The 19,013-nt window shown below is 43.9% G+C and overlaps 1 protein-coding gene across 1 annotated transcript in view; it reads right to left on the reverse strand.

Annotated features, from left to right (window-relative positions):
• agmo (alkylglycerol monooxygenase) overlaps positions 1 to 19,013 on the reverse strand; it is a 47,745-nt gene that overhangs the window by 26,438 nt on the left and 2,294 nt on the right. Inside the window, 3 exon segments of the mRNA XM_084027160.1 lie at positions 192 to 295; positions 11,815 to 11,966; positions 12,771 to 12,901. Coding sequence (XP_083883286.1) covers positions 192 to 295; positions 11,815 to 11,966; positions 12,771 to 12,901 — 387 coding nt within the window.

Here is a 19,013-nt window from a genome sequence, read left to right on the forward strand (position 1 = left end):
CATGACAATAAGCAAACGACTGTTAAAATGCTTTATTTCTAAATGGAGTCTGGTGCTAGGCTATGCTAGCTGCTCCATCAACACTTAAAATAACGTCATCTAGACATTAATTTGCCAGCGACCTTGTGGTTTCTCGGGTTAGATGTTCTCATCTAGCTTTCTGGAGTTTAAATATTGATATAATTTCTTACCCATGATGCAAACTGTTGAGTGAAGGACTGTCTGAGGGCCGTGGTGAGGTTGTAGTACTCTGAACTGTGGTGGACCTGGTGAGCGGCCCAAAGGATGGACATCTCTGGACACACACACACACACACACACACACAGGTCCAACATGAATCTCTGGTCATTGGAGCAGGAGTCGGAGGAGGAAGGAGGAAGAGGGGGTTGTTCGGCTGCAGCTGGTTAGCGTCCAGCCTGATGTCCCAGCGCTCCAGTTTACATTCCTCCACTGTGTTGTGATACTTGCTACATTAATATCTAAGTTACACTTCACATTTAACATCCAACGTGAACATGCTTGTTAAGTTTCACTGAATCTCGGGGGCCGTTTCCGGACCACCCCGCCTCGTCTGTGCTTTTTGGCACCTCGCGTCCACGTTTGGCCTCTGCAGCCGTACCGGGGAGAACAGTAACCCTCGGTTACGGCGGAGCCACAGAGCCTCGTATACACGGTGAACGGCGGTGAATTTGTTATAATAAAGAGCAGCACAGGTTATTAAAGGGGGTTAGGTTTTATGGAGCAGCCTTGATGTGCGATGGGATTTGTGATTAATGGATGAATTATCAAGCAATTAAACTTCTGTTATTACACGTGGCTTGTGTGTGTTCATGTGTGCACATTGTTTTTAACTTGATGACGACGCGTTTTTTAAGTTTATGTGGCGGATAAACACGTCAAGACTGACGAGTCCAAAGTCAAGAGTGATGAGTACCAAGTCAAGTCCTAAATCAACACAAACGTCCCAAGTCAAGAAGGACAAGTCCCAAATCATGTCCCACATCAAGAGTAATGAGTACCAAGTCAAGCCCTAAGTCCCAAGTCAACACATACGAGTCCCAAATCAAGACTGACAAGTCCCAAGTCAAGTCCCAAATCAAGACTGACGAGTCCCAAGTCAAGTCCCAAATCAAGACTGACGAGTCCCAAGTCAAGTCTTGATTTGACTTGGGACTTGACTTGGGACGTACGTGTACATCAACATGTAGGTCCCAAGTCAAGAAGTACAAGTCCCAAATCATGTCCCACATCAAGAGGAACGAGTACCAAGTCAAGCCCTAAGTCCCAAGTAAACACATACGAGTCCCAAATCAAGTCCCAGTTCAAGAGTGATGAGTACCAAGTCAAGAACGACAAGTCCCAACTCAAGCCCCAAGTCAAGACGTAGAAGTCTGAAATCAATTCCCAGAGTCCTTTTCAAACTTGTGAATCGCACCGCGGCCGGCCGTCAAATAAAAACCCCCAACGGGTCGATGATGACGCGCTGCACCTGAACAAACACGCCGCTGAGCCGAAGGTGTGCAGCGGTGTGAGCAGGAGCGCCACGATCTGTCCGGACCCGTTTCCAACCAGTGACCCCGAGGTGGACTTCCTCCAGCGTTTTTTTATAAAGACCCTGAGGAGCAAACCTACCGCTCCACACCTCGCTTATTTAACGGGGTTATTGCCGGGTTTCAGCAGGTGTGAGGGAAGAAAATGTCACGGGGGCAATGTTTTCAAAACAGTGTATTTTGGATTTGGAAGGGGCGGGGCTTAATGTTCAACTTTATTTGACCTCTTGATGCAGCTGACTGGCGGTCAGCTGACAGGAGAAGGTGAAGAAATAATTTAAAGCACTAAAGTCGTGACATTTCTTCCGCTCGGAGCCACGTGGGACTCAGACATCAACTGTCCGCCTCATATTGAGAGGATAATCCAGCCTTTGTTTGATTCCAGCAGCCTGACTCTCTTTTTCTCTCTTCTCGCTGGAATCACGCTTGGCAGAGTCCCGGACTTAAAGGGGGCGGCTAAGATTGATGCTTCTTGTCATTGATAGGAAGTCAGAACCGCCAGGCTTCACTGCGAGCCCATGTCCTCATCTCTGGACTCGGTGGGACGCTGCATAGTTTGGCAGGGCCTATTCAGGAGGGAAGCCCCGTTAATGGTGAGAACCAATGCCACAGAGCCCGCGTTCCCAGCAAGAGCAGAGAAAACGCTGAGGACGGCACTTCCATCTGGCCTCCAGCGGCCCGGGCTCTCGACTCACCCGTTCTCAGGAACACGGCGAGCGCTAATCAGATGATGGACAGTTTATACGAGACTCTTCTCACAATAAAAATGACAGCGATGGTCGCTTATTCAAATCCCTGAAACATTGACAAGGAGCTCTGTGGCCGTGTGAATAATCTGTCTGTCTGGAAAAAACTAACTTTTATGTCATATTTCTAAAGCTCATTTGTAACATTTTGGAAGGAACTAAAACAAACGACCTGTTTTGGGAATTGTTCCTGATGTCATGGCAACAGAAATAACTGGCTGTATGAACGTGTTCACGTGACCATGTCCGCTCGACGTGCCAGAGAGGAGGCAGGGCTTATCGCCGCATAGACGCCCAAAGTATTTCATCCACCGTGGCTGAAAAAACACTATTGCTGCTTTGTACATGCTTGTTTTCTGAATGGAGTCTGGTTGATGGGTGCTAGGCTACGCTAACATTGTAGCTGCTCCATCAACACTCCAAATAAGGTCATCTAGACATAAATACGGCAGAGACCTTGTTGTTTGGACCACAGACAGTCTCTGGTTTCTCCACATAGTCTGGTCTCTGGACTAATGTGAGCTACTATCTAGACCTCTGGGGGACCACAGACAGTCTCTGGTTCCTCCACAAAGTCTGGTCTGGTCTATGGACTAATGTGAGCTACTATCTAGACCTCTGGAGGACCACAGACAGTCTCTGGTTTCTCCACGTAGTCTGGTCTCTGGACTAATGTGAGCTACTATCTAGACCTCTGGGGGACCACAGACAGTCTCTGGTTTATCCACGTAGTCTGGTCTCTGGACTAATGTGAGCTACTATCTAGACCTCTGGGGGACCACAGACAGTATCTGGTTTCTCCACGTAGTCTGGTCTGGTCTCTGGACTAATGTGAGCTACTATCTAGACCTCTGGGGGACCACAGACAGTCTCTGGTTCCTCCACATAGTCTGGTCTGGTCTCTGGACTAATGTGAGCTACTATCCTAGACCTCTGGGGGACCACAGACAGTCTCTGGTTTCTCCATGTAGTCTGGTCTGGTCTCTGGACTAATGTGAGCTACTATCTAGACCTCTGGGGGACCACAGACAGTCTCTGGTTTCTCCACATAGTCTGGTCTGGTCTCTGGACTAATGTGAGCTTCTAGACCTCTGGGGGACCACAGACAGTCTCTGGTTTCTCCACATAGTCTGGTCTGGTCTCTGGACTAATGAGAGCTATAATTCTATGATTTCAGGTCACACTGTTGGATTATATCATGACACATAATCAAGGCCTTTAAGTCATCCGTCATGTGACGTGACGGAGTCGTGTTTACGTCCAACGAGCCGTGCTTACATAACGAGTCGTATAAACGCCAGAAAGCAAAGTCCCATTGAGCTCCATAAACGTGAACGCCGATAACGATCAATCTCCGCCTTGATAAAGCCGCCATAAAAAGACAAGTCCGACAAGTCAAAACAGAAAAATAATCAGTCCAACTCCAGCTCTGTTAAAACCACCGAAACCTTTTTACATTTACATCCCTCAGCTGCCAAATCATCACCCTCGGCGACAAACTCCTGGCACCGACGTGGGCAGCGCTCTGAGTGGTGGGCCGAGCTGTCAATCACTGAGGGTAATGGACCGTGAACGGCGCTCCGGCGTTCGGAGGATCAGGCTCTTGGATGCCGCTGCCAACCAAAATAGCGAGCGCCGGACTCGGCCGGGACGGCCGGCCAACTGCCCGCCGCTGCCATACTTCATGCTGTCCACACGGCTCAGTCACACACACTAAACACACACTAAAGGAAACACACACACACACCCTGGTCAGGCCCACTTACAGCTCCCACAAACAGGGTGCAACAACACGTATAGAAGGCGAAGGATGACGTAAAAACAAAAAATGGCTGTAACACAAACAACATTCTAATTTAATTGATTTTATTTCAAATTGTGTTCATTCTCGCTCGCTGAAATCAAAAACACTTTCATTCCTCACCATGTCACAAACACGAAGGAGTAATAAACATAGACTCTTATATTTTTTTAACGCTATAAGAAACAAATCAAAAGTTTATGGAAGATTTAAAATGCCTAAACAAAAACAAATCAAGACAAAGAAAATGAAGGGAAGTACAACGCCCATTGTAATGTGTGTTTTTCCCTCTTAAAGTGTCCATTAACTGAGTCATAATTAAATGAAAAACACATGTTAACGGGGCAATTATGTCGTTTTTTTTTGTTTTTTTTTGTATTAAACAACTGAATCGTTTGTGGTGCAGGGGAGTTTTTTTTTCTTTTTCTGACGCAGAGAAAATTTAATTATGACAAAATAAAGGATCATAAGGAAACAACATCTAACTGTATTTCACTTTGTTTATTTGTTGCTTTTATTTGTTGCTTTTATTTGGGCGGCGCCTCAAAACGACCATTCAGGCGACTAATTGACTCAAATCCTCTTTAGTTGATTAATCTTTTTAAAATCAGTATGAACACATCTCTGAAAAACAAGATTTAAAGAGGACAAACTCACACATAGTGATTAAATCAACGAGCGAGAGGCAATTAAGATATTTTCTTGTTTGAGGAAAGCGTCATTATGACAGCATTTTTACATTCATAATCATGTTTGGTATGTTTTTCTTAGTCTCGCTAAGTAGCAAATAAATCACAGTTAGTTGCAGCAACAAAATGATGACACAAACTACAGAAACTTCACAAAATCCACCAAAATAAATGGAAGAGGCGTAATTAAATGAATTTGGTGTTTTTGCTTTTCTGACTTTTTGAGTTTTACTTTTCCAAATCGTTTTGAGTTTGAAAACTGAGGACTTTTCTTCCTGATGGACTTCCTTTCTATTTATTTTACTTCATAAATAAATGATTAAGGAGAATGGTGAGGCCGACGCACACCCGGGTTGTTAAATGAAAAACTGCATTGTGAATTTTAAAGAAATCCACCTGTGAGAATGTATAACATTGGACTTTTTATATTTGAAGAAATTATCCAACCGACTGCAAAAATGTAGGCAAACCTAAGGCAATAAGTAACAAAGTGATATATACTTATATAAATTATGTATTCAGTCATGCTTAACTTCACAAATGCATACTTTTGACCACCAAGTCTTTAGTAATTCTCAATTTTGAGTGCCTTTTTATTTTTTGAGAATCTACAGATTATATATATACTCTTTTATGAATTTCCCCCCTCCTAATAAAAACTCATATTCATACATCAAACAGTGGCGGTTCAACCTCAGAGGAGGCAGCACACAAGGGGAGCAGTCAGCCGGACCGTGACCTCTGCTGAGCTCAGCACCTCCACCTTCATCACACTCCTCCTCATCATCACTTTGTTTAAACGCTCCCTTCGTTCGGCCCCTCTCTCTCTCTCTTTCATCGCAGCAGACGACCTATAGATCACTGTTGATGTTATCTCGGCCTCCCATGAGGCCGTTCACTGGGCCTCCTCTGCTGCCGCGAGTGAGACCCCCACATCCTGATCCAGACCGAACCAAAGCTGGGGAGGGGGGTGGGGGTCTTTTGTCGGCCCCTACAACCTGCACTGGGCCAGGAACTCGCCGTCACCGTGGAGATTTATGTTGCCCCGGCCGCCCGGTGGGGCAGGTTAACCCCCCCGGACCCCCCCACCCAAACCCACCTCCGCCTGCCACACAGCCCAGAGGAGCTCCTCCATAAACAATAACATCCACATCAGTGCGTCTCCTCGGGGACGGAGGACAGCCGAGGAGTGCTGAGCACATCGGTTTGTCTTGCTGTCTGCCAGGCCAAAGGGCTGGGGGAGTGGGGGCGGGGCCAAAGGAGTGGGGGCGGGGCCAAAGCAGAAAACATGTAGTAAGGTGCAGATACAGGGTTCCTACACCTCCTCCAAAGTCAAATTCAAGCACTTTTCAAGCATTTCAAGGTGCATTTCCATGCTTTTCCAGCACCTTCCAGCTGTGGTAAACTACATATTTGTACCAATCCAATCCTCAGTATTCAGTCTACTTATTATGTCACTTGTTCATCACATTAAATGAGATGTTATTGTCCTCTAAACAACCAACATGATGTTTGGAGACAGCTTTTTACAGAAGGACCACAAATGAAAGGAAAACTAATTCCACTAACAGATCCACAGAAATATAATCACCAACTATTTTCATCATCTGTTCATCATCAAAAGTCATTTTTCATAAAGAAATGTCAGAAAATGCTGTTTTCAGTCCCTCAAATATGGAGATCTTCTTTTCTCTGTTCTATCATATTATATCACATAGAACACACATTTCAAGCACTTTCAAGTACTTCAAATCCAGCACTCAAGCACTTTTCAAACCTTGAAAACTCCACACTAAACTTCAAGTGTTTTCAAGGATTTCCAGCACCCGTACAAACCCTGCAGATATCAAGTGAATCTACTTTGCTGCAGATCAGCAGAAGTTCCCCCCCCCCCCGTGTCTTGTTGTGAATTTCCCGCCTCATTGAACTACGTTTACCCTCAGCAGTGATTGGACGTCCACATAACAAGGTGGCGGATTTTCCTTCTAAAGAGGTAATGATAACATTTCAATCTTTGATGTTTTGGAGCTATAAATGAAGCCCAGAGCAGCAGCGGCGGCGGCCAGTGTGGTGAGACGACTCCATTACCTCACATATAATCAGAGCACGGACAGCTGACTGGCTGATTAATGGGCTCGGCCCGGCTGGCATGCCTGCATATAGACGCCGCCGCCAGAGCAGAGCAGCTATTAGTGGCGCTGGCGATATGAGGTTAGAATAAACAGAATCAACAGGCCTGTCAACAACATGGCCGCATCCGAACCGAGCCGCCCCCCCCAAACCATCTGGTTCAGAATAGAAAGGTTTGCAACATATATTCTGTGTGTTGGAGGGGGGGGGGCAAAAATGTGGGCAAAATTGGAGTTTGTTTTCTATCCCTCGTCAGTCAGCGGGTTATTAAACCGACGTGTTTAGAAAAAGGTGGTTGGATGATATTATTTCAAGGCTTAGAGAAGATATACTTTCTAGAGATCTGTCAGCGACTGAAAAATCCCACCTTTTCTTTTCAAAAACAAGATAAAACCTGTACAAACACAATAAGATCATGATGAAATAAAAAAAAAACTGCAGTATATTATCGATATCCATTCTGGGACTCGCATCAATGAACAAATATTCAGAGTTTCAGATAAACAAACAACAAAGGTCACCGAGACGCCAAAAAAACCCTTGTTTGTTCGTTTGGTTTGAACATAAAAGGCCGTAAACTCAGTCACAAGCTCTCCGTCTGAGCCTGGAGGATCATGTGATCGCTGCTGTGAGTGAGTGTGTGCAGCTCTGTGTCCGTCCGACGGCTAATCTCACATTCTGCTGCAGGAAACAAAATATGTTGGGTGGCAAGTTTGGCTGCATCTTCTAGTTGCAGTGACTTTTTCAAAATACCTTTTCGTCAAAGACTGTATTTAAGAAGTTGACGTTGTCATGGTGACGTCACCCGTTGGTTTGTGGACTACGGCTTCGGAGCCTCGAGTTTAAATTTTTGTAGGTCTGCATCTTCATTTTTGCAGACGCCATTGTTTTTTTTTTGCAACCAGTGAAAGGAAGTGAACATATTTGGAGTGTGGAGGAGCGACGGGTGGATCAGCACCCTTACTGGATCTGGATCCATGTGGATTCTGCTGTGAAGCTGCTAACAAAGTTAGCTTCTATAATTCAAGGTCAACTTTACAGCTAAATGTTAAAGTCATCTTAGTAGCTAACTAGCATTGGTAGCGACCTGTCAATCAGCAGGTAAGCCCCGCCCCCTAAAGCATCCCCTGCTTTCTGGTCTGGTGGACTCTAAATGGACCATAATGTACTAAATGAACATCATGCTGGATTGAAGAAGACTTGAAACTAGAGATTGAGACCATAAACTCATGTTTACAATGTTTACTGAGATAATACATCAAGAGAGAAGTAGGACCATTTTCTCATAGACTTCTATACAACCAGAGAGGAGTCGCCCCCTGGTGGCCAGCAGAGAGAAGTAGGACCATTTTCTCATAGACTTCTACACAACCAGAGAGGAGTCGCCCCCTGGTGGCCAGCAGAGAGAAGTAGGACCATTTTCTCATAGACTTCTATACAACCAGAGAGGAGTCGCCCCCTGGTGGCCAGCAGAGAGAATGCAGCTTTGGCTTCACTTTTGTGAACCGGACCTTGCCGCCTGGTTTTATAACACAAATATCGATGACTCGCGTCGTCGATACACAGGCAGACAGATGAGCTTAATTCTGATTTTTGCAAAATGTTACGAGGTCTCACACAACGATTTCCAGCTTATTTCCTGCGTACGGCGCTGCTCATCTGAGTCCATATGATGTGTGTTTTAAGGCACCTTTTAGCCCATTTGTGTGTTAGCCAATTGTGGGGCTGCATTCATTCAAATCACACAACACAGGAGTGGACGTTGTGGAAACACCTGCATTCTCGTCGCTAACGCAGAATCCTGAATCTCATCCAAACGGCTGCAGACGGCGGCGGCGGCTCGCTTTTCCTTTCAATCTGTCGTTATCTTACGAGATCACAGCGTCTGGGCGAACGCCGGAGCGAAGCTGTAACGTCTCCTCGGTTTTAGATGGCATCGGACTTTTCAAAGCACTTTCCACTTAATCATCTTCGAGCTGCGCTTTCATGTGGAAGTCATGAGGGAAAAAAAAGGGGCCATAAAACTGAAAATGATATTCTACACTGAGGCTAATAAGGGCTCGTATTCCCAGCAGAGGATGTCACTTTTGCCTCATTCTGCACTTTTCTATTGTAATCCTTTCCCCTTGTTATGCAATATGAAGATTTACAGCTCTCATGGTCTGACACAATGGGATTATTGATGCAGTGTTCCTGCTGTTTTGAGGCAAAAGGCATGGGAGCAATAAAATAAGACTCCTAAAGCAGTATTACATGACAATTTGACACTCATTAAATCGCTACGAAAATACTTTCTACCCGCACTCAACATTCGTCTCATTCCTCGGTGCTTCATTATAGGAAACATCCATCCCGTGGGCTGGAGGGTTCGGATCCGAGTCTCCACTGAAAAGTCGGGTTGACCTCGGCCGGCCGGAGTGACGAGTGAAGGCCGCGCTGAGCCCGTCCTGCGGTCGGAGGAGAGCCGCTTCACTTTGGTAACAAGGGGAAAAGCTTATATCCTGAGTGAGCGCTGCGGGCGCTCGGCACCAGACAATTATCTGCCGCGACCCCACAATGTTCCATTACAACAACGCCAACCGGCTGGAGGGAGAGGAAATGAAAATAAGTGGGGAAGGAGACGTAAAAATGATTCTGCAGCTCAAAAATAAAAGAATTCCGACCAAATAAACCGAGCAGATACGCGATACTGTGAGCGCCATTCCTCTGCACTGACACACACACACACACACACACACACTTACTTCATTCAGGCACACATCACAGCTGTGACTCTAAAAATAAGGTGCCACACACACACACACACACACACACACACACACACACACACACACACACACACACACACACACACACACACACACACACACACACACACACACACACACGCCTGGTTTCCTCGATTATCCAAACACGAGGCAGGAGATTTGTGACATCATCTCTCGGCCTCAAACACTGAAGGTTGACTAACTGAGACGGATCCATCCCAGTCTGCTGCCATGGCAACGTGCCAGATTTTTTTTGTTTTTTTACAGGATATCAAAATTCAAAGTATGTGTATAATTATGTTTTATAATATTAATATTCTGCAGCAAAAAAATTGCCTTGTTTTGGTCGAGACAGCCAATCAGACGAGCATGTTTTTTCGTCACTAACGGCCCGTTTAGATCATCAGCTGATCCAGTTCACTTTCACTTTCTGCCAGACTTTGGATTTAATTATTTCAGGGACTCACAGCTGCAAGTTCAATGTCCTCGGTATGTTACGTTATTCTCACTTCTTTGCACTCAAATACTAAACTTTGAGTTTTGAATCCTAAAAAGGTCACGATTCACTCTTCACCAAATGTAATAGAATAATATATAACATTAACACAAATATTTTCTTTTTAAAAACGTGAATTAAGTTGTTAAAACATGTCTGTTAAAACAATCAGTGCGACTGAACTTAAAAACAAAAAAATAAAACATTCTGGGGAATAAAGAGTCGACTTACTGGAAATGAACTCATCAACGTTATTAATTGATCTGTTTGACACACTTTAGATTCTGAAACCTGTGATGAAATACTTTTAAATCTTTGGGTATTTTCAAGTAAATTGACCTGCATTAAGCTCTTTTCTACACAATGTGGGGGTTCTGGATCTTGCCCGAGGACACTTCGGCATGCAGACCAGAGGATCCGGGATTCGAACCGCCTCTGAGCCGCAGTCCAGCTCAGTCAGAGGTCTACAAGAGTCCACACCTCCGAAACCTCCACCTCCGCTCGAAACACAACGGTGCTAAAGAGTCAAACCACGTCTGGCGGTTCCTGGCGAGTTTTTAAAAAAAACGCAGCTTCCGTTTTCGCCACATTCTGCACTTTCAGCCAAAAACCATGTGGACGAGGCGGCGGCGGCGGCGGGCGGCTCGACGAGCCTCCGGCACAAATAAACATCAGCACAGGCCACAAATAAATACCTCTCTGCCGGTGCAGCCGAGCATCTGGCTGCACCGCGAGCACATGGGAGAGTTTTTAAAAACACACTACTGTTTCCTGTTTGTGTTTGTCAGCCTCACTGGTGATGCCGCGGCACGGCGCCGCTGTCGGACCGCCACCTCGTGCAGCTCGATGCTGTGAGAGCGCCGGGGTTAAGACCACAGGCCTCCGGAGACCCCCCCCCCCCCCCCCCCCCCCCTCACATCTGCACGGCTCTCCAGAAACCAGCTGCATGTAACTCAAAAATAATTGCTTCCTCCCGGACAGCGTGATGTGTGTGTATCTGCTGCTGCTCCTCCCTGCAGGGACGGCAACTAAATCAACATTTTGCAACCATTCGTCATCGGCCAGCTTTGTAGTCGTTCCGTTGGTATTAAAATCGGTGACGCGGCTTTTTGGTGCAGAGATGTGGAACATTCAGTCTTCATGTCGTTCTCATGAGAACACAAACACCGTCGCCGTTAAGATGTTTAGCTCGTTTAGGCGGATTTTAAAAGTTGGAGAAGAGGATTTTGCTGCAGACGTGGTTTCATTAATCAAATCCGCAGTGAACAAGGTGAATCTGAGTGAAGCCCGGCCGCCGTGCTAGGCTGTCAAATTCACTTTTTAATGCCAACAGAGAGTCGAGGGTTGCTTACTTAAACCACACAAGGACACAAAAAACACTAAATGTGCATCACACGTGTGAGCTGTAGCCATAGAAACAGGACGATATGAAAAAGATCATCGATCGAGGATGAATGAAAAAGGATGAATGGCTTCAAACTGTGTGAATGTGGATGTGTTTAATGAGTCTCTATTGTTCATTTCTCCACTTTGATAACAGCGAGACAGCTTTCTCACTCATGACGACCATCCAGATAATCTGTATGTGTGTGTGGGGGTTGTGTGTGTGTGTGTGTGTGTGTGTGTGTGGTACCGTGAGCGAAGCGGTGCAGCCAGTAGTAGCAGAAGTCCACGCCCAGGAAGGTGAGCCACCAGGTCCAGGCAGAGTCCCAAGGCAGCTCCAGCAGGCGGTAGTGGTCCCACACGTACATGTAGGCGGTCAGCTCCACGCTCCTCATGAACAGCCTGGGGGGGGGGGGGGGGGGGGGGGGGGGGATATTAGAACAGCATGCATGCAAAAGCTAGAGACCGAAAGATCGAGACCTGAGGTGGAACCGATCACAACGTTTTCATGTTGTTTTGGGTCTCCTACGTGTGAAATGGATTCTTGTATAAAACTTTTTTTTTTCCTGCAGAAAGGCTTAAATCGACAGATATTGTGACACAACGCATAAATAAAAAGACGTGCAACATAAAGTGATGAGAGATGATGCACCTGAACTCCCTCCATAATGGAAACCCCTGATTGAGCCCACGTTTGGTGCCGTAGTAAGAATGTATGACTTTGCTTTTCAGGCGTCACAGTCGTCACAGAAACGCAAGTAAAACAGGTAAAACGGGGGTTTTCCTCGGAGGTCGACATGCGTCATGTGTCTAGCACTGACTCAGACAGAAACACATTCTTTCTTGTGTTTTCTATCCGTAACCTGCAGCAGGTCACTCGTCCACATCACGCTATGTTTGGGTAATTCAGGAGTCCTGTGTTAAATCATCCCACTGAAAGCCACTTTAATCTTCTGCATTCATGACAGGACTCATCTCGGACCATATGAATAAAAATATGGATTTCTTAACAAAACTAGGAGATTAAATGATTCCAGTATATATTTAGTGGCTTTTTAAGCTTTTTTTAAGCATATTTTGATGATTATCAGGATTAATGCTGATAAATGATTCAAGCAACGATAACGAACAAGCATAATTACATTTATCACGTTTCTAGTTCCTAATGTGATACAAGCTGGATTTATGACATCAGTGATCACTCACAGCGGGATCCTGGAGATCATCCCGGCCGACACGGAGGTGATCCCATCGCTGAGCGTGATCACCGGGGTTCCCGTCTTCAGCAGACCCACCAGCAGCTCCAGGACCATCAGCCCCACGAAGAAAGGACTGGACTGTAGCGCGCGCGCACACACACACACACACACACACACACACACACACACACACACACACACACACACACACACACACAGTTTGTTATATTAGAATATTAGTGTTGGCCGATGAGCTGGAAGCCTGCAGCGCTTTCATGTCTCGTGATGTTTGTTTATACTTAATAAACTCATTCCTGATTCTGATAGATTTGCACCAAATATTGAATTTGGCATTTTTAAGTGACTTACCGGTAAGTAAAATACAGACGAATCTCTTTTATGAAAATAACTTTTTCTGTTTTACCAACTTTAAAAATGAGACCGGTCTGGTGATTTCCTGTTGACGGGTCCAGTCCCGTCGCCTAGCAACCGGCTGCGGTTGACAAGGCCATTGAAGCGGTAACTTAATGTTGTCTGATAAAAACGGAGCCAGCGATCATATTTTTGATTCTTATCTGTTTTTATATTATGATGAAAGATACTACGCTTCACTGCCGGAGCGTGACCCGTTTCAGGTGGATCTGGATCTGGACCCTCTGGACCAGGAAAAAGAAGGCCGGGGCTCAGCTGCCGGTCTCCAGATGAAACCTCCGAAGTTCGGACGAGTTTGATCCATTCAGACAAACATGCATTTTTTTTCATTTGTATCAGGAGCTGACAGAAAAAACTAAGACTATCGGTTCTGAAGGTTGTAAAGGATGACATTTAGTAACTCAACGATTCACGAAGCAAACAGTCAGTGACGGGCCTCTCTCTCCCTTCTCTCTCACCCTCTCCCCCATTCTCTCTCCCTTCTCTCCCTCTCTCTCCCTCCCTCTCCCCATTCTCTCTCTCCCTCTCCTTCTCTCTCCCTCCCTCTCTCTCCCTCTCCCCCCCCCCTCCCTCTAACGGGACTGGAAACACGTAATAACCTCTTAATGGGTCTGTCAAACATGGAACAAATTAGCGAGGGACGGGGTCGGCAAACGGGTCACGAGTGCGATTCCGAGAGCGTGTCAGACCGGCTGGTTAGCTTCAGCTCGTTGGGCGAGTGACTCACGTAACGGGACACATGGCCGCCGCCACCGCGAAGGGCGTGACCGCGGAGGAGCACATCTGCAGGTGTGTGGGGGGGGGGTGCATGCATGTGTGTGCATAATCCACATGTGAATGCTTCCACTTGAACATGCAGGTGTGTGTGTGTGTGTGTGTGTGTGTGACTGGCGATCACACGCAACGCTCCCAACATCTGGCAGCAGACTGCAGCGCTGCAGCCGGCCGGCAGGCTCCGCCCCCCACCGACCCGCTGAGAGGCCGATTATGGTTCTGCTGTGTTTCTGTCCACGTCTAGCAGCTCGTTTTACTTCGGCAGCCTCGCGTTCCTCGACAGCTCGGCTCAGAATGATTCAGCTGAGAGTTTGTTCTCACGCTGTGCAGAAAGAAAAGAGCTCCTCTTTGTTTTCATCACTTTTTCTTTTTGTTCATCTCTCTTCTTTTATTTGATGTCATTCGTCTTTGTTTTTTTTTTTCCTGTTTCATTCTGCAAAACATGGAAATGAGTTCGCATTTTTGCACTTAACTCGTCTCCAAGTGGATTATTTTTTTAATATATTTTTTCTTAGATGCCTGAAATGTACGACGGCGTGTCAGAGTCACTGTAGGAGAAAACACAACAAGCCAAGAGAGGGGGGCAATATTCGGAGAAAAAAGTCGCAGATTTACGAATTTATAAAGTCACAAATTTGCGAATTCAACATCCAGGTCAAGCAACTTGTTACATCGTTTAAACACCGGATGTTTGCCGTTGCTATGACAACAAGTGAAAACTACTGCTAGCATCTTTGCCCAACCGCCCCGATCAATAAACACCCATAAGATGACAGTTTGTCCTCATATGAATAAAACCAACAATAAGCATCAACATCATCACCCGAAGGACCTTAACGAGGCGTTGTCACACGTTGATGATTCATTAGACGAATAAATGTACATTCATGGGACGTTAGCTAGCACAGATGCTGGTTGTTAGCATCCTAATTAAGTCGCAAATCTGCAATCTTATAAACTCACAAATTTTCTACTTAACTAGTAGACCAAACTCAGATTATTGCCCACCGTTTTTTTCCCTACAGCGGCCCAAATACGCCGTCGTAGAAATCCGAAATGTTCGACACAGGCGGAAGAGATTTTAACGTTTTTGTTCTACGATAAAACACATTGGTTTACCCCAACGGCTAAATGCGACGACTAAACGTCATCACGTCGAACACCAGTCTGCCTTTAGCTAAGTGGTGTCGACAGGAAGTCATGTGACCATAGTTGAATTCCTTTATAGGCCAACATTAGCATTTAAATTCTTTACGCTTTAAAAATCATAATAAAGTGTGAGGATTATCTGCCTGAACAAAACATGGAAGTATCGTAAAGGTTTTATTCACCTAAAATCCTGAGGAAAAAAACCTCAGCTAACGAAGCTAACTTCCTGTTAGCCTACAAAACCATGTCATCCCTGCGGCGTTCGACTTCGATACACACAAAGAATTGTTGAGTTATTTTTTCAACCCAACAGCTGAGTTGAGACTGTTGGTTAGTTTAATTGAGTTGTTTTCATTAAATTGGGTAATCTAAGAACCCAATTTGCTGGGTTATTGTCGTTGGCAGTTGAGTTATTAGCTGTTGGGTTGTAATTTCCATTATACTGTGTTGGGTTATTTCGGACTACCCAACATGTTGGGTTGACGTTCGCGAATGCGCGACCAACAGTAACGTTAACGCCACGGTCATGGACATACTGAGAGACAGCTCTATACAAAGCAAGGTTTGTTACGTGAGCACTATTGTTTCACCACATTGTTTAATTTATATGAATAATATGTATATAAAGCTTATTAAAATAAATATAAATCACTACATGGTCTAGGACCGAAGTATATCACTGATATGCTCCCACTACATAAGCCTTCTAGACCACTAAGATCTTCTGAGACCAATCTGTTAGTGATTCCCAGAGTAAACAACAATCACGGGAGAGCATCATTTAGTCACTATGCAACACATGGCTGGAATAAACTTCCTGAAGATGTAAGACTTGCCCCAACTCTGACCATTTTTAAAACTAGACTGAAAACTTTTATGTTCACCATAGCTTTCTGCTAAATCTTTTAATGTCTGCACTGTTTTTAATTATTGCAAATATGTTTTTATTCTATTTTCTTTCTGTAATGCATTTTTTAAAATTTTTATTATTTTCTTTTAATTCTTCTATTTTTTTTTCTTTTTTTCTTCTCACTTTGTTTTATGATGTGAAGCACTTTGAGTCTGCCTTGTGTATGAAATGTGCTATACAAATAAAGTTGCCTTGCCTTGCCTTGCCTTATTGTAGTAACCGTGTATGTTGGTCATACGAATGGTTCAACGTAATATGAGCGTGTGTAGCAGTGACTGTGAGCTCTCGGTCATTTGTAGTTAACGTTAGCGATAGCTTGTTGTGGGTAACGTATGTTAACAGTTATGCACACCCACAGTGGGCCAACGTAAACGTATATGGTTTTAATACATGGAAGCCTTTGCGGCCAGGGCTTTAGGAAATATAAGGTTTAGATGTGAGTTAATGAAGCACCAATGAGCAATGTTACTATCTATTGGTAAGTCAGCAAGCTGTTAGCTAACGGTATTAGCATGCACAAACTCAATTTCATTAAACGTAGCAAGTTAGCATGTTAGCTGGGTCGCTATGTAGCAGTTTCGAAGTAACTCGAATATTTTGTTTTAAAGTTAAAGTTAGGAGGACAACGTGAGGTTTTTCATCAATTTGGCTTCCATGTATAAAAACGTAAGTAGGAGAGTGTTGTAAACCCGAGTGAAGGAAAAATATATTATGAGTCCAATTGACCGCGGTGGGGGATCGATTTTGGTTTTGGCTACCCCGCTACATGCTAGCAAGCCTCAGCTAGCCAGCCAGTCCGCGCTGTATTAGCCAGCTTGAGTTTGCCGAGGGGGAACCGGTTACTTTCTTATTTGCTCAAGTCGAAGTTTAAAACCGTAGAGAAGTCAATTGTTACAACAGTGAAAATACCTTTGATTTAACGTTACTGAATGAGTTATTTATGATACGTTTGTTTTATTTTAATTCTTAGTGTTGGTTTTGCAGTTTGATTCTCCCACCTCATGGACGATTTTGTGAGATCCAAATTGATTGAGTGGCAGCTTCCAGGGCTCATTGACAGGTTTAGTGGTAAGTCAATTTAAGTTGTTTCCATGTCACACTATTTTATTGGTACTAACTTGGTAGCCACTACTATTATAAATAAATTGGGATAATTATTCACTGAGCCTTAAGCTACTGTCTGCTAAAGGACCACTATTTTCCCATATTAATTTTAAGGAAGAAAATAGTTTGTGTTGTACCAGATAGATACTCTATTAACCTCAGTGTGAAATTCAGTTGTCAGCTCCTCAATTTTTTTTATTTGCCTCTGTGTGCAATGTCTGTTTTTATGGTTTGGTTAAATTTCAAAATTAGGACTACAGATGGAAAAAAATATCTTAAAGCTAAATCTGGGATGTTTACAACAATTTTGTCCCATTAATTTGAACATTTTACAATAGTTCTACTGCAGAGAATTGTGTACAATAAAACTGAATTTCTGTAACACCTGGCCATATCATAACAGGTTCTGATTATATAATGAAACCAGGTGCAAGTCATGAATAGCAAGGAACACACAAGCACTAAAAAGATTTGTGTGGTGATTTTAATGTTTTTTTTTTCTGTGTTCCAGAGGAGGCAATTGATGAAGAGAGCTTTGGCTACCATGATCTTCCAACCATCACCACCTTGATTCCCAGAATAGGCGACAGGCTCAAGTTAATTAAGAAACATAATGAAATTGTAAGTAATGCAGTTGCATACATAGTCACCACATCCTAAATTTTAATCAAGACAAAGCGATCAACATACAACTTTACTCTTTTGACTGCTTGTCTTTTTAGTTTAGGGTATATACAAGTTATGGGATACGTTTGCTTTAGATGTAAAGCTTGAATTCCTGGGGATGTTTCAATGTTCAAATGTTTCAAAATAGGTCATATGTTTAGTTTCTAAAAGTTTGTGTAAATCACTGTTCCCTATTTTTGATAAAAAAGTTTGTTACTTAAAATATTTTGTATTCTGTGAATTTTGAATTTTAATAAATATTTTTTCTTAATTTTTTGTGTCAGAATATATTTAATCAATAAATAATGACCATAACAATATTATATAATTATAATGAAATATTAATAATTAGAAATTAGCAACCCAACTGATTGAGTAGAAAGAACCCAGCAGTATAGTCAAATTGAGCCTATGGTTGGGTTATATGAACAACCCAACTGGGTTGTATAAACAACCCAACTGTTGGTTTAAGGAAACCAACCCAACTTGTTGGGTCAAAATAACCCAGCATGTGTTCTGTCCAATATTTAACCAGTGTTGGGTTAAAAAATAACCCATATTGGGTTGTTTTTAACCCAACATTTTTAAGTGTGTAGTCACTCTTGCACAACTGAAACTGTTCTCATCTTTGTACAAATAAACTGAAATAAAGCAAACCCACTTGTCTGATCGTTTCTTTGTATTTTCATTCTGAATTCAGGGCCTCACTTGGACATTTGTGGACCAGATGTGCACATGTTCCCCCCAAACAGGCTTTTCTTTTTCTTTTTTTAAAAAGTTCACGGATGACTGACAACAACCCGCTTTCATCACCGCCGTCCGACAACGACATTTTTGTTTGCGTTCAAATCACTGAGCGGCTGAAAACGACTCCAAACAACTCGACAATGAGAAGATCTCAGTTTTTTAGTTTTTTTCTAATTAATTCGCCCGTTGGGAGAATAATTAATGACACATCAAAAACTGTAAACGTCGCCGAGTCACACGCACCCGCTGCAAAAATTTTATCACCGGTTTATCTCCCTGCAGCAAATAGCAAAATTTGTTTAATCACGTTTTGGTAGTGGATTATAGGGGGACTCCTGCTGCGGGGGTAATTGTTCGCCCCCCCCGATGTGCCTCGTAAAACCTTGTAACAAACACGTGCTGTTAAACCTGCAACAGACGCTTCGCCTGCAATAAAACAAAAACGGCAAAAAACTGACGGCAGAAGTT

The sequence above is a fragment of the Eutrigla gurnardus genome, assembly GCF_963514095.1.
Source record: "Eutrigla gurnardus genome assembly, chromosome: 14".
NCBI classification, from domain to species: Eukaryota; Metazoa; Chordata; class Actinopteri; order Perciformes; family Triglidae; genus Eutrigla; species Eutrigla gurnardus.